Genomic DNA, 24,202 nt, shown 5'->3' on the forward strand with positions numbered 1-24,202 from the left:
GACAAGCCGACATGGCTTAATAGCTCGGATGACGGATGGCCGGCGTAATCCGCCAGCCCATTACCACCTCCTAACCCTCCCGGGCTGACCGCACCGTTAATATAACCACCGCAAAACCGTCCTCCCTGCAGCCAGGGCTGACGCCGACCGCCGCGTGGCGGATCCAATCTCAGAGGCCGTTAGGTCCTTAATGAACAGAAATTGAACGACCGTGTATACAAACAAGACTTATGAGCTCCCGGCGGGCTCCTCCACCATATTTGATGTGTGAATTAAGGCTTTACACTGTGCCACACAGGGAGAGGATATTGTTGCTGACGGGCAGAAACCTCTTATCTTCATATTTTAACTTTCTGTGTTTTTTTTTGTAAATTAACGCCCTACTTGATCATAGTACAGCGTGACGCAAAAGCATCACATTCAAAAATGGCAAAAGTAGCAGATCTACCAGCTCAAAACGCGTCGCTTCGCACCACATTTCGCGCCACGTTTCGCGCCACGTTTCGAGCTTGTAGATCTGCTACTTTTGCCATTTTTGAATTTGAGTCCTGAAAAGTAACAGTTTTGGACATGTGAGGTTTCCACCCAACAGAGACGATACAGAGAAAGATGACCTGCACAGGGGTTCCCGAGACCCGGTTCGAATGCCGTACGTGACACACAAGTTCCAGACCGCGGCTTTAAGCCTTATTCATACTCCATAGTACATACTGTATCGATTGCTGATAAGAACTGATCTACAGGATAACAATGCAACACATTGTTAGCTCGTAGATCAGTTCTTGGCAAGTCATACCCTTGAGCGATGGCGTATGAATTAAGCTTAAAAGCTACAATGTATAACTTTTATGTCATATCATACCCGGGATTCAAAATCGGGTCTCCCGCATAACAGACCTAACATCTACCGACCGCTCATTCAAGAGGGAATCCCTGCTTGGCTATTAGGGGAGATATTCCACTTATGAGCTTCGGGCAGTAATACCTGTCAACCAGCAGGTGTCCTACCTGACACCAGGGTCTAAATGTCTCAAAGGAAGAGCAGGGACACCACCTCCAACCACATGTACTAGTTATATATTAACATACTCAACCATACACATTGGCTAAAATAATGTTTTCATTCATTAAAATGAGCTTCCGGATTGCAGCTTTAAGGCAAGCAAAGGTAATTGGCCCGTGGATTCTGTGTCAGAAGCAGGGGGATGGGGGGGTTAGGGGGTTGAGTTAAGGGTTACAGCAGGTTGGCGGTGGCTGGGGAACAGTTATAGGGCACCGTGTGGGCATGGAGCCAAGCAGCACTGTGCCAACCTCCCGGGACTTCTCACGGGAGACAGGAGCCACAGAGTCTCCAGGAAGAAACCTGATCGTCTCTCCTATCGGAGTACCTGTCTTCCTACACGTCTCTCTCTCTCTCTCTTCTCTTTGTTGGCATCTCTCTCGATCTCTCTCTCGTTCTCTCTCTTCTGTTTTCTCCAGCTATGTGACACTAATCGTTATTTAATCAGGCCGTACCCACACTCTTGTTCTCTCTTTCACTCTTCAACGTTACTTTCTCTCTCTCCCCTTCCCCCTGGCAGTGCCACGCCCTGGCGTGCCCTGACGCTCTCCCCCCTCACACCTAATACCCAGCAGGCCAATTAGCAGCTTATTAATCTGCAGCCCAAACCACAACGATCACTCTCTCTTCCACACGCCAAATCCCTCTCTCTCTCGCACGTGCACACACACACAACATACACACACGAGTGCACACACGAGTGCACACACACACACACACACACACACACACACACACACCATGAACCAAACCACATCCATGCCAGGCCTAGACCCCCGGTCCGTTTGAAGCTGGGAGCGTTAATGATTCAACTCCTCTTTACTGCTCTGTAAAGCCAAAGGTGCCACTTTATGAAGGCTTTGGCACCTCGCTGAGTGTGTGTGTGTGTGTGTGTGTGTGTGTGTGTGTGTGTGTGTGTGTGTGTGTGTGTGTGTGTGTGTGTGAGAGCGAGCGAGCGCTTTGGCACCTCGCTGCGGTTTCTGCCAGGCTTTGAACCCGCCAACGTTGAACTCTGATCCCCACGCCTTGAAGAATCTTAAAAATCAAATCTATGAACCGGGGCTCATTGTCGCGTCGTGTTCTCTTCACCCCCAAATTAAAGCAAAAATAGATGTGGCACCAATTAACATCTTAGAGGGATGGGGGGGGGGGGCTGATTGATCAGACCAATAGTAAAAACATCAAAGTTTGGACTCCCGTTTGACTGGTGGTCCGTGCTCGCACTTAACACTGTGCGATCGTGTGTGCACTTCTAAGTCAAGTCTGGGGGATTGGGCTGGCGTTGGGGGTCTAAGCGTGGCGTCTAGCATGTTTGCACGGGGGGGGGGTAGGGGAGTTGGGGCGGGGTGGGGGGGGGGGCTTAGGCTACGCACGGTTCTGGCGTTGAGTGAGCGAGAGCAGAAATAAACGCCGTAGCTTCGTTAGGGATCAAAGCGAGGGGAGCAGACTGGCAACGCTGCATCGGCCTAATGACGCCTTGAGCTTCACTCTCATTCCACAGAAAAAGGGGTTTGTGTGTGTGTGTGTGTGTGTGTGCGTCTGTGTTTTCGGCCTCCTAATGAACGGGGGGCTTTAGTCGAAGCCCACCGTAAAAAAAGGAGGCTTTGTTGTCCACAGTAAAAGAAAAGTATGTCTGGTACAACGGTGCACAAGGAGGCCTGATGAGGTCTGGTCCCTCACACACACACACACACACACACACACACACACACACACACACACACACACACACACACACACACACACACACACACACACACACACACACACACACACACACACACACACACACACACACACACACACACACACACACACACACACACACACACACACACACACACACACACACACACACACACACACACACACACACACACACACACACCACACACACACACACACACACACACACACACACACACGATCAAGGTCAGGAGACGACAGATATGGAAGCATGGCTGCACTTGGCAGTGCACAATGGCACAGAAATACTGCACATATATATATACTACTGTACACACACACAAATATAGAGCTACATCCCAAAAATACACTGACACATCGTCTCACACACACACACACACACACACACACACACACACACACACACACACACACCCCTAACTATCCCATGAGCAGTGCTCTATGGCCTGGCAGCTTCACCAGAACTGTATGTTCTGTTGTATGTTAGAATTGGACCGATCCGGGGCCGGCTGCCGTATCGTTTGGACGCGGTGCCAAGGCTCCATGGTCTTGTCTGTCCAACTCATTTACATTCTGCAGCCGCGTTGCTTAGCAGACGGATATGTCTGCAGGAGTCCAGGGTCAGTCACAGGGCTTTAGAACTGCCATAAAGGCCCCCCTCCCCGGAGGCAGAATATCGTTGCTGTCGGCGCAGAAACCTCTTATCTCCACATTCTAACTTGTTGTGTTTTTTCCGTAAATGAATGCCGTACTTGATCCTGCTACAGCGTCACACAAAAGTATCAAAAGTAGCAGATCCGCAAGCTCGAAACGCGGCATGAAGCAACTACTTTTGCCAATTTTGCTGTTTTGGAATTTGAATCCTTAAAAGTAAAATCTTTGAACGTATGAGGTTTCCACCCGACAGAGACAATATTAAACATTACAGTTATAGCAGGGCTTACATTCTCCAGTAATCAGTGTCAGATTGATTTTTAGACTGTAGTCTTAAAAGTCCCCACAATCTACAGTGTAGATTGTGGGGGTTTGCGTGCAAAGGCCCTCACGCTGCTGAGCCCATGATGAGCTCTGAGGCATTTGGAGGTGAACCGACAGGCCGGTCAGATGTTTGAAGATGTGGCCTGGGCAAGCAGTGCACAGTAAAACTCAGAGGGTTATTGATGGCTTTTTTTCATGTAAACAAATAAAACAAATATTATACATCCTTCACAAAGCCTTTAAAATGTATTACGATTGTGAAATAATAATTTTGTGTTTTTTCCCCCCAAACTTTATGCTCGGAGACAGCCATCACCATTACTATGCTGCAAACTTCACATTATTGCTGCCTTATACACGCAAATCAGCGAAATAACAAACTGAGGATTTTACTGTGTGCACGACTTGGCTCACAAATTCTTCCCTTTCAGTTGTACCACCTACGCAAGATGAACCAGGCCATGGGTGTTTAGTGCATGTGTGTGTGTATTCAAAAGCTGTCATGACTGTTTATACTTTGTTAAAGTTCTGCAGTCTGCTTCTTAGCATCTGCTCTGCCCTCTCCTCAGAAAGAGCACACATTGACCTACACACACACACACACACACACACACATACGTACGTACACATGCACACACACAAACGTCCGCCTGTACGCCCAAGCATACACATTGGTTCTGCACACTTTTGGGGACATTGGATTGATATATATTCATTCCATATCCCCTTACTCTAACCATAACAGATACTGTAAATGCCTAAGCCTAACTTTATGGAACTGCAGTAAAAATCTAATTGGGGGACACCAATTTTGTCCCCAATTATGCATCTTCAATCAACTGGCTTGATGTAAAAAATGTCGCTCAAAATGTGGCCACACGCACGCTATGCAAAAAGAAACTTACAAGAGTCGAAGCGAGCGCAGTCCACTGAAGGCCAAGCCTGGAATACAGCGTAGAGAGTTGTAGCTTAGGATCCTACAAATGAAAGACAAACCAACAACATCAAATCAACAAAAATGACGAGTGAAAATGTAAGCTGTGTCTTCACCCCAATGAACCATTACCTACATGTGTGTTTATGAGAGGGTGAGGGTTTTATGGTGGGGTGAGGGTCTACCAGAGTGTACGTTTGGTATATGAGAGGGTGAGGGTCTACCAGAGCTATGATGACTAAAACTGTGACTAAACATATCGACAATTTTGTCAACTAATACAAATTTGACGTAAATGTTATGGAGGGTCTAGTGGAGAAGAGATCCAGTAGAAGTTATTTTATGCTTGGGTCTTACAGAGTGGTGAGTTGGCTCATGTTGGCAAATGAGGAGTTGGTCAGAGAGTTGATCTTGTTGTTGCTCAGGTCTCTGGAAGGAAAAGTCACACATCGAGATTATGACAGAATTCCTTGTAAGTCATCGGTGTGGACACACACACACACACACACACACACACACACACACACACACACACACACACACACACACACACACACACACACACACACACACACACACACACACACACACACACACACACACACACACACAGACAAGAAGGCAGGCAGACGGACAGACAGATAGACAGACAGACTTACACCAGCTGTAAGTATTTGTATGTAGACAGTTCCTTGGGCACCATGCTGAACTGGTTGCCATCCAGGTACCTGAGGAGAAACATCAACAGCTACCTTAGCTTAGCTTATAGCACCTTTCCACATTTACATAAATTGCCAAATTCACTGTCAGAGAGTTTAATTCTTTGTATTATCATTTTTGTATTAGTTTCACTGTGTGTGATGCACAAGTGGTTGCAATGTGCTACAAATGCAGTAGCCTTTCCACCTCAGGACAGAATGTTGCACCCTAGCGACCCTGTGTGACATAGCTGTTAGCCGCCTCACACCCATCTAAGACACACACAGGAAGCGTGTGTTTGTGCATGTGCGTGTGTGTGTGTGTCTGTAGGCTGACATCATCAGGTATGGAATGAGGGGGGAGAGAGAAGGAAAGGGAGAAAGAAAGTAAGAAATGGAGAGTGAGAGTGAGAGAAAAAGGGAGAGAGTGTGAGAGAGAAAGAGAAAAAGGGAGCGCGTGTGAGAGAGAAATAGAGAAAGGGAAGGGTGAGAGTGTGAGAGAGAAGGTCACCATCTTGGGGGTTGGTGGTGGGGTGGGGTGATTTAGGGAAAGGCTGCAGGGGCTTTCTCCTGTTATTGTTAGCGGCTGCAAAGTGGGGGTTGGGGGGGGGGGGTTACTGAGGGGGGGTGTTTGGGTTCAGGGTAATGATAGGTAACGACAGGGCGAGGAGGGGAGAGGACACTTGGGATAATGACGGAGTAAAGAGGTCTCCGGATGGATGGATGAAAGAGGCACACCTGGTCACACCTGCTGGGACAATGACAGGCCTTGAAGGAGCGTGTGTGTGTGTGTGTGTGTGTGTGTGTGAACCACTTGGAGCGGTACAGGAAAGTTCCAGACCGGACCTATCCCCTCCCCCCTTTCCATTGAAAGCTGCTCATTAAAAACGTTGACTCGCTCCCCACTGCTCCTGTGGACAGGCTCTTGGCCCTTAGGAACACACACACACGCACGCACGCACGCACGCACGCACGCACGCACGCACGCACGCACGCACGCACGCACGCACACACACACACACACACACACACACACACACACACACACACACACACACACACACACACACACACACACACACACACACACACACACACACACACATCTTTGGCTTCAAGTGTGAGAGTGACATCAGTGTTAGCCCTGAGGGCTGGTGTCTGTGAGAATAACTGCTAGGTTTATTGTGTGCTCTCCTCTCTTCTTCTCCTCTCTCTCTCTCTCTCTCCACTCTCTCCTCTCTCTCTCTCTTCGTTCAATCATGCGAAGCCAGAGAACGCAGGGCAGAGAGGCAATAACATCTGAAGTCTCAAGGCTGATAAAGACACTCAGGCGTTTCAATGTTCCTGGTGTTCACTTGTCCTCGGTTGTGGAACTCACAGTTCGGTGACGTTTCTGGGGATGCCTTTGGGCAGCGTCCGAAGATGCTTGTTGCTGCAGCGTACCACCGTCTCCAGACAGGTGCACTCACTGGGACACTGTGGCCTCGGCACGCAGCTCGACTCCTCGTGACCTGGGGGGGGCGGGGGGTACAGGGACAAAAGAGGAGTCAGGCACAGAAGAGGAGAAAGGAGGAATGAATGACGAGAGAGAGAGAGACAGAGAATAGGAGAGACACAAGGAAAAAAGGTTATTGACCCAAGCATGCAGAGACAGAGTTAAGGGGCAGGACAGTCCTAAACAAACCAACACAATACCCTGAGGTATCGGTGAGCTCCATGAGACTATTATTAAATATAACTTAGAGAAGAAAGAAAGTGATAAATGTAGAGGGGAGAGAGAGAGCGAAAATGAAGACACTAGAGAAGAGAAGCCTCTCTAATGTAATATCGACTGACGAGGACAGATAGCGGAGGCAGCGCGCGGCCTGAAGACAAGGCTAACATTCATTCTGGAGAGCAAACGGGCTGACTGGTCAATACAGCAAACAGCTCAATAGCTGCACTCGGTGAGCCATCGACCTGCAGCTTAGGAACTGCTGAGTAGCAATCTATTCGGCAAACACAAGGCTGACACAAAGGCGGTCATTATTTAACATCATCCCGGCCACTTTGGAGCGTCGCTCGTTAATAATGCATTATTTGAAATGGACGTTGTGTTAAAAAAAGAAGTCATCAGTCGCGGGCCGGCCCACTTTGTTTCACACAAAGGGAGCCAATTGCAGTGGAGAGCTTTATCTCCGTGTAAAGACATTTATTCAAAGGCTGATGAGGTGCCACCATCTTAAAAAAAAGTCTTCCACTTTAAACTGGCTCCTGTGCTTCAATGGCTAAATACTACTCCACATTTGTTGAACTATGAATTATGCTTACGGGCTGTACGGCAACTGAACAAAATAAAATAAATAAACCGATCTCCGGATCTACACATATCTATAACACTTATGACTCAAAAGTTGGGCAAGGTTTCAGCCTGATCTGAGCCCCATTGACCTCCAGTATAAGATCAATATTTAAAAAAAAGGTATAAAATGTGTGTGTAAATAGTGGAGGTACTAAGTTAGCCTACTGGCAGTGTGCACAAGAAGTTTCACGCCGATGGGTCCAGTGGGTTTTACTCCATAACTCTGGATTAAATCAAAATATAATCTCACAACTGAAAATGTTTGTAAATCTTCATGTGCGATTTGTGAAACAGTGTGAAAGGGGCTCCCACCCACATTAGCGCTGTTTCAGATGTTTTAGTCATATTGTTCCTGCTGTTCAACACATTGTCGCAGACGCATTGAGAGCTTTTAGATCGTCTATTTTCGTTACGCAACATGCTTTCATAGAAGACATGCTGACTTGTATAGAATCGAAATGATTCTATGAAAGTGAATATCAGTCGTGGCGACTGACAACTTTGATCCATGCATCATCATATCTTACCCTCCTCGCAACGGAAGTCAGGCAGAGCCACGTCTTGCAGTGGGATCTCCTTCAGGAAGGCGGGCCGCTGACAGCGAGGGTTGCCCGTGACGATCTTCCTGCTCCGCAGCCAATCGCCGAGCCAGGCCAGACGGCAGTCACAGTTGAAGGAGTTGGCCAGTAGGTTGCTGGTGGAGAGTTTTGTGTAACCAAAACACATGTTCAGATCATTGTTCATTTAAAACATTTCGATGTAGGGATGCCACCGTTAGCTGAACTAATAGATTTAATACATTATGAAAAAAAATTCAATAAAACAATAGTTTTTCTCTTATTGTTTGTTTGTTTTTGCGGGGGGGGGGGGTCATTTTGTTAACCACTTTCAAGCTGGCTTCCCTATTTTGGGCATGTGGCATAGGCAGGGGTGCACATAACTGGTGCGCAGGTGCGCATGCGCACCGAAAATAAATAATGCGCACCACATCAGACGACGCGAGGCGCTTTTGCGTACCAACAGCTGGGACAGGAATTTCCAAGCTTTTATTTTTTAGCAAAAATAAAAAATAAAAGCCTGGAGATCGAGGCTAGGAATTTACTTCCTGAAGCCACACTCACACACTCACGCTAAAGCAGGCGTCGGCCCCATGTACAGCCATTAGGCACAGGGGAAGGGGACGCATGCTGCACGTGCTTGTGTGATTGTTGCCTCGCGTCGCCTCTCATCGCCTCGCTGCGTGCACGCAGCGGCTGTTAGAGGCACACGTCACCGATGATGAACGCACCGTAACGGTGCAAAATATGCCGCGAAAGACCAAATCTGGCGGATAAAAGCAGTGCAGATCAGGGCACCAACCTTCGGGGCTTCTCCTAACGGCATGTGAGGAAAGAAAAACTGTGAAAATCGGCGGAATTTGGAAGCAGAGCGTCCTTTTTTTCTCGCACAGCCATCGAAAAGACATGTTTTTCGATGGTTTGATAAATAGAAAAAGTAATCGGTAGCTGCATCCCAGTGTATAGATAAAGGGGTGTGTGTGTGTGTGTGTGTGTGTGTGTGTGTGTGTGTGAGAGAGAGGGTCTTACAGGGTGGAGAGGGTCTGCAGAGTGTCAAAGGCTCCAGGAGTGATGGTTGTCAGCTGGTTGTCGTACAGAGACAGCAGGCGGACATTGTGGAGACCTGTGAAGCTGCTGTTGTGAACGCAGCTGATCTTGTTGTTCCTCAGCATCCTGACACACAAACAACACGCAACAATAACTACGCTGTCTGGCTGAAATTTCTTGTATGTGTGTGTCTGTGTGTGCACTTGAAATACTATATTTATGAGGGCCAGATGGCCCCACAACTATAGTAGAATTTGAGAAATAGTCATTTTGAGGATAAGTTTTCCTGGTCGTCACAAGATAAATTGTTGTTTTCTTGTGGTTAAAATAGATTATGGGAGTTAGGCAAACAATTAGGATAGGATTCAGGTTGGTGCTAGGATTAGGCATTTAAACGGTTAGGTTTGGGGTTGGAGTTATGCCTGATATTACAGTATACTTAGTTGCACAAAGTTGTTGCGCACCCAAAAATAGCCCATCTACAAGCTCACAACACGTTGCAGCACGACGTGATGTGAGCTTGTAGTTTGGCTTTTTTTCAGTGCTCTACATCCGCAGGGTTTAGGGTTTGAGTTAAAAATGGCAAAATAAATGGTAAAAATGTCATTAAAAGAATTGCCAAACAAAAATGCTGATGTCCTCACAAGTATAATAATCCAAACATACTGCTGTGTGTGTGTGTGTGTGTGCGTGTGCGTGTGTGCATGCGTGCGTGTGTGCGTGCGTGCGTGCGTGCGTGCGTGCGTGCGTGCGTGCGTGCGTGCGTGTGCGTGTGCGTGTGTGCGTGTGTGTGTGTGTGTGTGTGTGTGTGCGTAAGAGAGGGAGAGCTTATCAACTCACAGCATACGCAGTCCCTCGAGGCCGCGGAACATCCCACTGCGGACCGAGTCAATCTGATTGGCCGTGATGTGAAGCTCAATGACAGACCCCGCCCCTTCGAACGCCCCATCCTCGATCTCTGTGATCTTGTTGTTGCTAAGGTTACTGGAGAAATGAAATGGGCACGTCAGCAAATCCAAATATGAAAGCTTGGAAACCAGGTTTTTAAAAGGAAGCCGCGATGCGAAACGTGCAGTTCGCTCCAATTATTATGACATTGAATTAAATTAAAAACACTCCTGGTGAACACTTTTTTGTGTTTGCTTTTTCTCCAAAGTAATTAAAATGTTGCAAAATGTACATGAATAATTTATATAATTAATAAGTCACGAACATTTACATTTTGTTTGTGAATCAATCTCTTCACCAGAAGGACTATGTTCAGCTAGACTTTTCCAAATCAACCCCAAGCTTTTAAATGCAATAAAACGCAACAATAGCATAATAACAATACAAAAATAACCATGCAATGATATTTCGTATGCTGGATCATCTTTCTTAAGCAAGTTTCAAGTCCCTGTGAGTTGATTTTTATACCATACTGAAATGAATCCAATTGGTTTCCTTGAAAATCAAACAAAACCGCCGTGTGCTTTGGAAGATGGTCAGCAGTAATGTCAAGTTAAACCACAAGTGGTAGTCAAACGACTTAAACACGCCAGACCACTGGTATGGCCCTTTAAAACGTATTAAGTGCATTCTGCACCAAATGATGTCCTGTGGGACAGTGGGTTCTCAAACTTTTTCCATGTCAAGGACCCCCAAATTGATATATATTTGGGCGCGGACCCACATCTGAAAAGGTTTGGTGCCAAGGACCCCCAAACAAGATTTGTGGTGTTAAAAATGTCAAAGATATTCAAAGATTTTTTTTGAAAATAGCCCATTGAGAACCACTGCTATGGGAAACATGTGAGTATATTTCCCTTACATCTTCTTCAGCTGAGAGAGGTTCTTGAACACTCCTGTTGCCTCCAGAGTGGTGATGTCATTGTTGTTCAGACGACTGCAGGGAGAAGCAGAACAGTTTGAATACACACACATTCAATTATCCACTATAAACCATCCTGAAAATGACATCAAAAGGGTGGCAGTCTTTTTAAGCCTGATTTATAATTTGCCGTGCGGTGGTGTGAATTGCTGAAAATAGCAGACCTAATATAGCTATATAGCCTAATATTAGAGCTGATATTTTCGGCTCACGAACACTGTCATGCAACGCAGCATAAATTAAGCATTAACCAGGCTTTCAACCTGGCATGCCTATTTTGGGCATATCATTAGGCAAAATATAGAAGTGTAAAAGAAAAAAAAGGGAAAAAAGGGAAAATATTATATAATATAGGCTATATATATATATATAGTTGTTTTTCAACACAATACATTTTCAAAACAATCTAACTATTTAAATCGAACTATCTAAGCATATAAGACTTAAGTGATTAAGGCATAAACTAGAGAGAGAGGTGCATAATATAGGTATATTCATACAGTATTGTCTCTGTCGGGTGGAAACCTCATATGTTGTTACTTTTCAACATTCAAATAAAAAAAAGGAAAAGTTGCTTGTAGATCTACTTTTGATGCTTTTGTGTGACGCTGTAGTATGTATGATCAAGTAGGGCGTACATTTTTGAAAAAACACAAAAAGCTTAAATATGGAGATTTCTGCCCGACAACAATAATAATGTCTATTCAGTGGATCCGGGGGGTTCTTACAGCTCTGCGGTGGAGGCAGGGATGTGCTCAGGGACCTTGGTGAGCTTCAGGTTGGAACAGTCGACCACGTTGGACTCACAGCGACATTTGGGAGGACACACCGGGTCGTTGTTACACTCGTTGTTCAGACGGCTGTCCTCCGTACCTGAGAGCAACACAGAGACAAACCAAACCCATATCAGTGTGTTTCAAAACGTCAAACAACTTGAAAAGAGTAAGAAACGCCCACGGGCACGACACCAGAGGGAGCTCCACTGATCTCATTCCCCCTAGATTCGGCACAAACATGGGCGATGCATTCATTCAACTAATATCCTGCCAATGTGGAATGCCCTACCACCAGCCATTAAAAGTGCAACTCCCCACCCTCCTTCAATACTGCCATAAAAGAGCACCAATTTGCAACTGGACCACACGTCTTCTAGCTTGCCAAAATAAATAACCCCTCACTTTTTTTTCTGTAAAGATACTTTTACTGCTCCTAGTATTGATGATTTCTTGCATGTATGTCTTTGTATTGTATTGACTTCTTGATTAATTGAATACATAGGACCACAATGGAAACAAGCCCTCAGGGCTTTTTGTGTGATCCTTCCTCTGTACTTTTGGCAAACTGTAAATAAAGTATTCAATCAATCAAAAAAGCAATCGAAAAACATCAACATCCTATGGAGCAGATCCAGAATAGGAGCATTTTTTGCGAGCTGTCATCTGGTGGAAGTTCTGGGAGCAGTTTGCTCTGACTGCTCTGACCTGAGATGCTCCGTAAACTCTCTCAAAGAACATCCTACATCGTACAGCTAGTCTGGGCCTCAAGAACACAACACCCACATCATGGAGGAGAGAGAGAGAGGGAATATACATGTAGGAGGGAGAGACAGGGGTAGGGGTGGGGGTGGGGGGGTACAAGTTATTTCAGAGAGGCGAGGGCTGAAAAGAACACCACGTCTAACAAAACAGAAAGATAGCAGCAGAAAAGGAGAGAGCAAGAGAGACAGATGGAGAGAGAGAGGCTGAGAGAGAGACCGAGAGAGAGAGAGAGAGAGAGAGAGAGAGAGAGAGAGAGAGAGAGGGAGAAAGGCAATTGAGATGCCAGGGAGGATTTAAGAAATCCAACTGCAGCGAAGCGGAGCACCCTGGAGAAAAGACGAGAACAAGAAACGCAGAGGAGGAGAGAGAGGTGTTTGAAATGACATGTTGAGAGGAAGAGGAGACAGGTGCGAGGGTGGAGGCGGAGGAGGAGAGCGAAAGAAAGAAGGGGGGGGGGGCACGAGGGACATGCAGTAAACGCACGCAAGAGACGAGGAGATGAGAGGAGGAGACAGGTGAAAGAGGGAGAGAGGGGGAAGCGGAGTGCCGCAGGTATACTAGAGGAAGGAACGTCTGTCCTGTTCTCGTCACGGAGGCGCGAGAAGGTTTGCGTGGGGGAGAGAGAGAGAGAGAACGGGGCGGGACGGCCTCCTCCGTCTATGAATAGACATGACGTGAGGAGAGGACCCCGCCGCTTACATCACTGCTGCTCAATAATGTATAGAGGCTCCGGGAGCCACTTACTTTAGAGCAGGCTGCAAAATCTGCTGTGTTAATTTAACTCTGAGCGTGTGCAAATGGAACCAAATGGACCCAAAAGGGTCCATTTGGTTCCATTTGCACACACGTAGAGTTAGAGGTTCATTTTGGTTCCGCTTGCCCTTCGGGGTTTTGCTCAGAACTCGGCTGGAACTCCCTTTCTCTCTCTGAGGTTCATGGACACAATGATGTCATACCATAGATACTGTAGGGCCCTCGACCAATGACAGGAAGCCTCGGTCAGCCCTGGTCTTAATCTTAATGTTGGGCGCTAACGACCACGCGTCCAACGATTCTAAAGTAAACCCCTCAGTGTTGAGGTAAAAAAAAAAAACATCACTATCTGCCAGGTCATTGAAAGAGTGTGCCATGCTTGCACGGAAATAACTTCCTGTTGTTCACCACCTCCCCCAACGCTGTCGCTGTGTCACTCGAACATCTATTGTGGAGGGTGCCGACAGACGCAGTAATGACGCGGTCATTAGGGAACTCTCCTCCGCCGGGGCCCAGACGACAGGAAGCGGCATTTCCAGCTACCCCAGGAAGCAATGAAAGTACGACAAGGCAACGCTTTGATCCCCGAGACGTAGAGGAACCCTGGTGGCTTCCTGCCTGCGTGCCTGAGTCATCGCCACTCGCCCCGCTGACCAAATAGTGTTGACAGCAACACGTATTGTAGCCGTCTGACAGGGTGGGGGGAGGAGGGGAGGGGAGGAGAGGGGATAAGAGGATAGGAGAGGAGCGGAGAGGAGAGGAGGTGGAGGAGAGGAGAGGAGAGGAGCAGGAGAAAGGCAGGACGTTCCTGTTTTTCCTCTCGGAGGCCCAGGGTGACTCATTGCTGGAGTTGGGAGTGTTTCTCGTGATACTCCTGCAGCCAAGAGCCTCATTATCAATGTACTAAAAAACATGGAATTCCTGCTCTGTCAGTGGGAGCATGCACTGTGTGTGTATGTGTGTGTATGTCTTTGACGTGTGTTGGCTTTTATCGCTATCGTTCCAGGAGGGTGTATTTTTCATTAATCACATTTGACTTTGATCTTTTCCTTCTGCTTACATAGCGCTTCCATTTGTTCTCCGAGGAGCCGTGGCGGTGGTGGTTTATCTAAGCTTTGCTTTCGCACAGACACACACACACACACACACACACACACACACACACACACACACACACACACACACACACACACACACACACACGCGCACACAAGTGTCCCTCTTAGGTCTTTTCTTGGAAGTGGTCTTGTTGAGGGGTCCGGGAACATCCGTTGATAGGAATCTCGGATCCTCTGGTAGGTTTTATTTTCCTTAGCTTTGCAGACACTCTCTCTCTCTATGTCTCACTGTCTGTCTGTCTCCCTCCCTCTCTCTCTCTCTCTCTCATGTCCCTGTTGGTGAGTGTGTTCCTGCCAAAGCAAAGAGGGACTTCCTTTGGGCTCTATCGACTGAACCCATTAGATAAACAGAACCAAGGAATGGGATAGCGCTCACACACACACGCACACACACACACGCACACACACACACACACACACACACACACACACACACACACACACACACACACACACACACACACACACACACACACACACACACACACACACACACACACACACACACACACACACACACACACACACACACTGTGGGTTTTTATAAATGTTGATGAATGAAAAGTATTAACAAACTAAATAATACCTAGATTGGATCCATTGGAACACAGGTTCTTTTTTTTTCCATTTCCTGAAAAGTAACCGTTTTGGAGATATCGTCTGTCGTGTGGAAACCTCATACTCTATCTCCAAAACAGATTTTTTTCAGGATTCAAGTTCAAAAATAGCAAAAAGTAGATCTACAAGATCGCGGGTCTGCTTCTTTTGATGCTTTTGGGTGAAACTGTAGTATTATCAAGTAGGGCGTTAAGTTACGAAAAAACAGAAAAAGTAAAAATATGGAGATAAGAGTATAGAGAGGAGTGAGACAATGAGAGAGAGGTGTGTGTGCACTCACCAGGGATGAAGTACTGCTCTTTGGCTGTGATGGAGACAAGAGAGAGGCAGGGATGTCAGTGACAACAGTCGGCATAGCTGTGGTGTCGCTATGCGTCAGTGCGTTCATATATATTCTATATATGACCACACATGGCATCAGGTATATGACAGACAGAGTAGCCATATATCGTTGCTGTCGGGCAGAAACCTCCTCCATATTCTAACTTTTAGTGTTTTTTTGTAAATTAACGCCCTACTTGATCTACTTGATCATACTACAGCGTCACACAAACGCATCAAAAATAGCAGATCCGCAAGCTCGAAACGTGGCGCGAAGTGACGCGTTTTGAGCTTGTAGAACTGCTACCATAGTAATTTTTTAATTTTAAACCGGAAAGGTATAACTGTTTTGGATATATGAGGTTTCCACCCGACAGAGATGATATATTCTATATGACCGCACGTGGCAGCAGGTATATATGACAGACAGGGAAGCACATGGCTGTCTGTGTTCATGACAATGTGGGGATATCATATACCTATACGTAGGCAATGGTAAACATCTGGATATGATGCTAAGGATGAGAGAGAGAGAGAGAGAGAGAGAGAGAGAGAGAGAGAGAGAGAGAGAGAGAGAGAGAGAGAGAGAGAGCAGGCAAGACAGAAAGTGAGACACAAAGAAAGAACAAACAAACAAACAAACGAAAGAAAGAAAGACAGAACAAACAAACAAAATAACTAAAGAATGAAGTACTACAGAGAGTAAGAAATAAAGAATAAAAAGGAAGAAAGAAAAGAGTGGAAAAAGACAGAGTAAAAAGGAGTCAAAAAGAAAAGAAAAAAGAGAGTATAAAAGAAGGAAAGAAAGAAAACAGTCTCCTTCAGCCAAGTCAGTGAAGTTATAAACAAGAGTGAAGTCTCAGTAGGTTGCAGCGCCAGGCTGAAGAAACACAATAGTGGGCACAGAGTGTTGGGGGGGCGGGGGGGTGGGCATGGAGACATCTGGCCACAGAGGAGGGTGGAGGGTGAGGGGTGAGCTGAATCTGAACCAAAGCAAAGAGGGGAGGGAGGGAGGAGAGGTGGAGGAAGGGGACAAGGCAGGAAGATGGCCGAACGAACGAACAGCCGACAGAGATCGGCAGGGACAGAAACTCTAGCCCCGCGATGCCAGCGATTATCCGGTGAGCTCACTGTGGTTTACATTAGGAAACCAGATGCACTACTAGGCTGTAACAGGGAGGGGGGGATGGAGAGATAAGAGAGAGAGAGAGAGAGAGAGAGAGAGAGAGAGAGAGAGGGAGATACCTCTGGCCTCTTGACCTCCAGTCTGCCTGGGGGACATATTGATTGAGGGGCACCGGAACAGCCAGGGAGGTTGAATCAAACCAGGAATCAACCAATAACAGTCACTCACTCAATACAGTATGAGGTAAGGAGAGACAACAACAGAAGCACAGACAAGAAAACATAATCCCAATGGAGATAGAGAGAGAGAGAGAGAGAGAGAGAGAGAGAGAGAGAGAGAGAGAGAGAGAGAGAGAGAGAGAGAGAGAGAGAGAGAGAGACACACACACACACAGGGAGACAGAGAGACATAGAGACAGAGAGACAGAGAGAGACAGAGAGAGACAGAGAGAAGATAAGAGTGGGCAGAGAGTGACAAGTATATGATGAAAAGACCAAAAGCCTGTGGGGAAGGTAGAGAAAGACCACAGGAGAGAGCGAGAGAGAGAGACAGCGAGGTATACCGCTACGGAGGTATACAGAGCCACAAGCATACCAGAGCAGCGGAATTTCTTGCTCTTGATCTGTCCAATCCGCTTGTTGGCCAGCCGGCGTGGGCTGGCACAGCGGGCGCCGCTGGTCTCGATGGGGTTGGAGCGCAGGTAGTCTGCCAGCCACTTGAGATTACAGTCACAGATAAATGGGTTCTGTGCCAGGTGGCTGGGAAGCAGACAGACAGACAGAGAGAGAGAGAGAGAGAGAGAGAGAGAGAGAGAGAGAGAGAGAGAGAGAGAGACAAAGAGGGGAAAAAGTACAAGGGGAAAAACAAGTAAATATAAAATGTCATCCAGAAGTTGGCTACGCTGTAACGGTGAACCACTGGAAAGGGTCAAACCCTTTCCTATGAATTCATTAGAAAAAGCATCGCGCAACGGGGTTCGAGGGGTGAATTCCCACGGAGGAAGAGGAGACGCCGGCCTCTCTCTCTCCCACGTGATATTTGCCGACACAGACAAAGGCAGCTCAGTAACTAAGGCTATTTTCGACCTCGTATTCGGGGTGGTGGGTGGGGGTGTATGTGTGTGTGGTGGATTCAGAGCAGCTAACGCTGCGAAAATAAGCATGCTTTGATTCAAAACAGAGTTTGTGCGGCGCTATGAAAACGTGGGGAAATCCGAGAGAGTGACTGACCGTAAGCAGTCCTTTCCTTTTGGCGCTCCTCACGTGGACATCAACACCTCGGCGTGATGATGCTGGGTCCCGGTTTCACGCTCTCAGAGTTAAATTAACACTGCAGATTTTACCGTGTACTTTATGACCATTTATTTGGTTCTCAACGTGGGGTCCGACCTCCAGGGGTCCTCGAGAGTTTTCCAGGGGGGATCCCACAGCTAAATGATTGATTGTTGGGAACCAAATGGACCCTTTTCATCCAAATGTGGAACCAAGTGCATGCTTTGTCAGGGATGAACCAACGGGGGTAGCAGCAGTATCCATATCCATCGCCACAAGAGCATACTAGCACATCGTCTCTGTCGGGTGGAAACCTCATATGTTCAAAACTGTTACTTATCAGGATTAAAATCCCCCCCAAAAATCAGGATTCAAATTCAAAACGCGTCGCTTCGCGCCCCATTTGAGCTTGCAGATCTGCGACTTTTGATGCTTTTGTGTGACGCTGTAGAGATGATCAAATATAGTGCGTTGATTTACGGAAAAACACAAAAAGTCAGAATATGGAGATAAGAGGTTTCTGCCCGACAGCAACGACATACCAATAGGCTGTGGTCGAGAAAAAAAAAGTTTTCGCCATGCAGTGTGCCTTACCTCTGCTGCGGTCTGGGGTGGATGCCACAGTGTGAGGTCTGTATTGATACGTGTTAAATGATACAGCCGCGTGGTCGGGCTGTGTTTACCACGATGATGGCGAACAAAAGGCATTCATGTTAGACAACGGGATGATGGGGTTCAGGAGAGAAAGCCTAGCCGGGGGCGTTGACTGGGCGGGTGGGTGGGTGGGTTGAGTCATTTTTCTTTTCTGTTTTCAGATCTACCCACGAAAGAAAGCACTTGGTGCACGGCTGTGCACTGTGCATTATGTTTGTGAAGATGACAGATTTGTGTGGCCCCCGCGTTGCCATTCCTGTGACATTAGACAGAAGTGCGGGTAAACAACCACCGATGTGTCCGCTCATGTTTTACGGTGACAGCTCAGAATGTGTCAGAGCCTCATGCCATACCATAGAATCCTCTGCCCTCCCCCTTCTCTGTAAATATACCTTATGATTCTACTGAGTTTTATTCTAATATGTTTTGTATTGTATTGTATTGTATGTATTACTGATGAATTGAGTACAATGGACCACAATGGAAACAAGCCCCCTGGGGCTTTTTGTGTTATTCTTTTTAGCATGACCTTTGACTGATGCTACCATTAACAACCTCGTTAATAAAGTATTCAATCAATCAATAAAAACCCAGAAGTGCGCGTGCACGTACGTGCGTGTTATACTCACAGGGTCTGGATCGCCCGCAGGGAGGTGAAGGTGCCCTTGGCGAGCGTTTGGATCTTGTTGTCGTACAGCGAGAGCAGAGAGAGGTTCTGCAGGTCCTGGAAGGTGTTGGCCCGCACGCAGTGGATCTTATTGGCATTCAGCAACCTGAGAGCACAGGGAGGGGGGGGGGGGGGGGGAGAGAGAGAGAGAGAGAGAGAGAGAGAGCAGGGAAAGGGAGGCTTGTCAGAGCGCTCTTCATGCACTCATGCATTATGTATTCCTTTTACAAACTTCGACAAGCTTGGCTATACGTTCTTCTTTGTCAAAAGGTTACAGCTGGCTGGTGTATTATTATATGGTGTTCGGTGGGTGGTGGGTTTGACTTACAGCAGTTGCAGGCCGTAGAGGCCGTCGAACACGCCTTTGGGCAGCTCCGTTATCTTGTTTCCATACAGCACACTGGGAAACCACAACACATGTACACTTAGTTTTACTTTTTTTTTCTTCCTGAGGTGGATTCACCTATATATGTGAAATATGTGTCTTTTTTTTATTTGACCTTTCCTTGTCGACCTTTTCAAACTGCAACACTGTATCTGCTGCTGCTTTTCACCTCGCCTCATAGCGGCATGTTAGGTACAACCGGGTTAGGGTTAGGGTTAGCCCTAACCCTAACCCTAACCCTAACCCTAACTAACCCTACAACTAACCCTAACCCTAACCCCTAACCCTAACCCTAACCTGTATGCTAATGTTTCTAAAACATCATGTACATACCTGCTACTACATACGTGCATGTATGTATACTGTATCTTCATTCTTAATTATTTCATCCGTTTCTATTCTGTTCTTTTTTTCCACCTTCTTTTTTTTCTTCTCTCTCCTGCTCTCACTCTAGCTCTCTTCTCAACTCAACTCAACTACAAAATGATGGAGCAAGCACAAAAAAAATGTAAACCGGCAAACCTGTGATGTGACAATAATCAATCAAGTGTCTGTCTGTCTGTCTGTCTGTCTGTCTTACACACACTTACAGAGAGTTAAGGGACCGCAAGCCCAGGAAGGCATCAGGAGCTATCTCTGAGATCTGGTTGTTGCTCAAGTCTCTGTGTAGATGGAAAAACAACAACAACAACAAAGAAAACAGATGAGTCTTCATTTACAGAAACAGGTTTTAGGTTTGAATCCAAGTCAACACTCACTTCATCGTCATTCAGCATTAGTACGTTATCCAATGAATGCGCTAATAACACTGACCCAGTCACTGAACTTTAAGCATTTTTTTCCACCAATTTTCTAAATTCTTTCAAAAATAGACGATCTATGAGCCCACAATGTGTCGCGATGCTACGCATCGTGGGCTTGTAGATCGTCTATTTTCGAGACATTTAGCGTAGAGGGGGGGAAAAAGGAGACCCTTGGGGGAACCCGGTCAACAAAGTATATAGGGTTGAAGGGTTTAAACGCACTCTGGTCTCGGTGTCAGCGCCACATGAAAACATGGCATGGGTGACAGAGTACCCCCCCCCACACACACACACACACACATAAAGTCTAGACGCTCTCCCTGGCAGCCTGTGAGGCCGCTGGCGGAGGCATAATGTAGTGTGAGTGGATGGAAGACGTGTTGCAGCCCTCTCACACGCTCCACGGCATGTCCCTTAAGGGCCTCCGTTGAAACAAGGCAGGACTCAAGACTGGTAGCCAATCAAAACATTTACTTGTGTTACTTGTGGCCTATCGGGCGGCCCTGTCTTATATCTTGGGAAGATGTGTGTGTGAGTGTGTGTGTGTGTGTGTGTGTGTGTGTGTGTGTGTGTGTGTGTGTGTGTGTGTGTGTGTGTGTGTGTGTGTGTGTGTGTTTGTTTGTTTGTATTACTATACTTGTGAGGACCAGATGTCCCCTCAAGTACAGTAGAATTATGAGAAATTCAACGTTTTTCCTGGTCCTCACAACAACAAAAAAACGCTTATGGTGGATTTTTTTTTTTTAGATTAAAAATGAGAAAATATTCAGGTTGGGGTTAGGTTTAGGATTAGACATTTAGATGTTAGGTTTGGGGATTATATATCTCCATATATGGGCATAAAAGGGACAATGACTGACAGATACAGAGATCTCCATTGGGCATAAAAGGGACAATGACTGACAGATACAGAGATCTCCATATATGGGCATATCAGGCCGATCGGCGGTGCGACATATAGGTGTGAGGGCCGAGTAGCAGACCCAACTTCTAGTGGTTAAAAATGGCAAAAAAAAACGAATGGCATTCATGAAATCAATGTCTTCAAATGTTGATGTCCTCACAAGTATAGTAATACAAACCTGTGTGTGTGTGTGCGTGCGCGTATGCGTGTGTGTGCATCTATGTCTATGTATTAATGAGGTGGAAGGCTGGTGTCCAGTGTGGTACAGGATGTCTCTGAGCGTTGGCGTCATTAATCGGATCCCCAGACCTTCTGTGTCCACAGGCTAAAACCACAGAGTGCTGCACGACTGTGCGTCAACGTGCTATTGTGCATGTTCATATACGTTCATATGTGTCTATGTGCATTATGTTGCGTGTCTGTCTGCGTATGTACTGTATGAGCGAGCCAATGAATTAGAAAGCAAGCCTTTGGGGGTGGAGGAGGGGGGGGGGGGGGTAGAGAAGGAGAGAGCGAGATGGCCCGACAGATAGAGAGACGGAGAGCGAGAGTGAGGAAGAGGAGGATAGAAGAGGCCAGAAGAGGAAGAGAGATGCGCAGATTGGCGGGCGAGAGAGAGAGTGAGAGATAGAGAGAGGCAGACAGAAAGAGAGGAGTGGAGCTAATGGAGCGTGCGGACTGAACTCCGGCGGACTGGATACCTTTAAAAGGAAAACGGTGGTGTGGTGAAGGAGAGAGGATATGTTCTCATGTGGGGGTAACGGGCTAAACTAAGGACCCATTCGTCTTCTGGCCAGAGGCCTGAGGTTTCCTGGAACCCAAAACCAGGGAAGCGGCCAAAAATGTGCATTGGTGCACTTTCTGTATAGCCAAATACAGTGTCTAATGTGTGTGTGTACGTGTGTGTGTGTACGTGCCTGTGTGTGTGTGTGTGTGTGTGTGTGTGTGTGTGTGTGTGTGTGTGTGTGTACGTGTGTGTGTGTACGTGCATGTGCGAGCCTGCATGTGAGTGTGTGTGTGTGTGTGTGTGTGTGTGTGTGTGTGTGTGTGTGTGTGTGTGTGTGTGTGTGTGTGTGTGTGTGTGTGTGTGTGTGTGTGTGTGTGTGTGTGTGTGTGTGTGTGTGTGTGTGTGTATGCGTGTGTGTGTGTGTGTGTGCGTGTGATTGTTGTTGTTCTTCTCCAGGCTGTCAAAGCAGCATCTTCTGTAAGAGGACATGGGTTCACGTGTAGGTCGTCCAAACCAGGACCAAGGTTACAGAGAGAATGCAAGCGTTTTGGCATTTGCTGGGGCAGTGGGGGGGGGGGGGGGCAGGGGATCAGGAGGGCAGGCATTGTAACGCCCACACGCGCGCACGTACACACACACACACACACACACACACACACACACACACACACACACACACACACACACACACACACACACACACACACACACACACACACACACACACACACACACACACACACACACACACACACACACACACACACATACACACACACACACCCTCACAAAAACATACCCTCACACAAACAAGCATGCACAGCACAGTATATAGATACGGTCAACTGTAGATACGGTGTAGCCTTCACCTTTCTATATAGTAGCGTATAGTATAGTGTCGCAACATGCCGAAAACAGCAGATCTACAAGCTCACAACAACGCGCCATGTTGCGACGGGTTGTGAGCTTGTAGATCTGATCTTTGCAGCTGTAAATGAAGCATAATATGTCCAACATCCCATTTTCCTGTTCCAGTTCAGTGATGTCTGCGAAGGGCAAAGTGAACCGGAAACGTGTACTGCCCGCCATTCTCAACCTGTGAGAATCGCAGGCATGGAATCTAATTGATTCTTTGCTCCAAGCTTATGCCACCTCCAATTGTGTGACGGAGGGTAACAGCAGTGTAATTACACAACAGCCTGGAACAAAAGCACAGAGTGAGACAAGAGAACAATATTTATAGCATAATAGTGGCTAGATGTTGCGCAACACAGTGACATAAGTGGTTACTCAATTAGCAGTGAGTTGTGAGTGCGGCTGCCACAGTCCTGTTACTTTTCTTACACACCTCGTACTACGGAACACAATCGATTGATTGATCATTAAAATAAACCGCTGTGAACACTTTTGAGATTTTCAAGTGGGCCCTGCATCCAGAAAAGGTTGAGAGCCAACTGGTGCATGCCACCTTCTGGAAACCCGGGGACTACAGTTATGCACTGAGCCTATACTGGCAACCGAAGTGTGACATCAAAAGTATCACGTGATCTCTTTCCGAATTACTGCCACAAATCCCGGGAGACATAGAGACCGCCTGTGTATCCGTCATGGATGTTCTTTGGCCCTGTCAACAAAAAAAAAAGAAGAAAAAAAAGAAAAGAAAGTGGTCCGAGGGCGGGAGGGCGGGCAGGGTAGCCCGCCGCTACCGGGGACGCGCGGCCAGCTGAACTAACAAGGAACAAGGGAGGGTCAAGTCGGACATGAAGCCACACATTCTTGTTGTTTCTAAAAGCAGCGTTCGGCTCACTGCACAACAGACAGACAGAGAGAGAGGCTGCGGAGACAGAGACACCACCGGTGACAGCAGAGGACACACAGCAGTCTAAACCCTGACTGTTAATTGAACTCTGACAGGGTGTAAAAATGGACCCTGTGAGGTCATGACCTTCACAGTTTTGTCTGTGTCAGGTGCGGTGCGGTCAGACCTATAAGGGGAGCGGTCATTATCAGTTGTCACAGAGACTAGTGAATACACTGTATACCAGTGAGTTATACTGTACAGATCGTTGCTGTGATGTTGTCGGGCAGAAACCTTTTATATCCAATTATCCATATTTTAACTTTC

The 24,202-nt window shown here is 46.9% G+C and overlaps 1 protein-coding gene across 2 annotated transcripts in view; it reads right to left on the reverse strand.

Annotated features, from left to right (window-relative positions):
* slit1a (slit homolog 1a) overlaps nt 1–24,202 on the reverse strand; it is a 147,455-nt gene that overhangs the window by 18,327 nt on the left and 104,926 nt on the right. For both annotated transcript variants that reach the window (XM_084076695.1, XM_084076694.1), the window contains exons 11-24: nt 20,234–20,305; nt 19,587–19,658; nt 19,221–19,364; nt 17,261–17,424; nt 15,500–15,523; nt 11,921–12,065; nt 11,133–11,207; nt 10,163–10,306; nt 9,305–9,448; nt 8,246–8,412; nt 6,756–6,888; nt 5,339–5,407; nt 5,037–5,108; nt 4,651–4,722 (exon numbers count right to left, since the gene is read on the reverse strand). In XM_084076695.1, coding sequence (XP_083932821.1) covers nt 4,651–4,722; nt 5,037–5,108; nt 5,339–5,407; nt 6,756–6,888; nt 8,246–8,412; nt 9,305–9,448; nt 10,163–10,306; nt 11,133–11,207; nt 11,921–12,065; nt 15,500–15,523; nt 17,261–17,424; nt 19,221–19,364; nt 19,587–19,658; nt 20,234–20,305 — 1,497 coding nt within the window. The remainder of the gene's footprint in view (nt 1–4,650; nt 4,723–5,036; nt 5,109–5,338; nt 5,408–6,755; nt 6,889–8,245; nt 8,413–9,304; nt 9,449–10,162; nt 10,307–11,132; nt 11,208–11,920; nt 12,066–15,499; nt 15,524–17,260; nt 17,425–19,220; nt 19,365–19,586; nt 19,659–20,233; nt 20,306–24,202) is intronic.

Source organism: Gymnoscopelus microlampas (genome assembly GCF_963454915.1).
Source record: "Gymnoscopelus microlampas genome assembly, chromosome: 13".
NCBI classification, from domain to species: domain Eukaryota; kingdom Metazoa; phylum Chordata; class Actinopteri; order Myctophiformes; family Myctophidae; genus Gymnoscopelus; species Gymnoscopelus microlampas.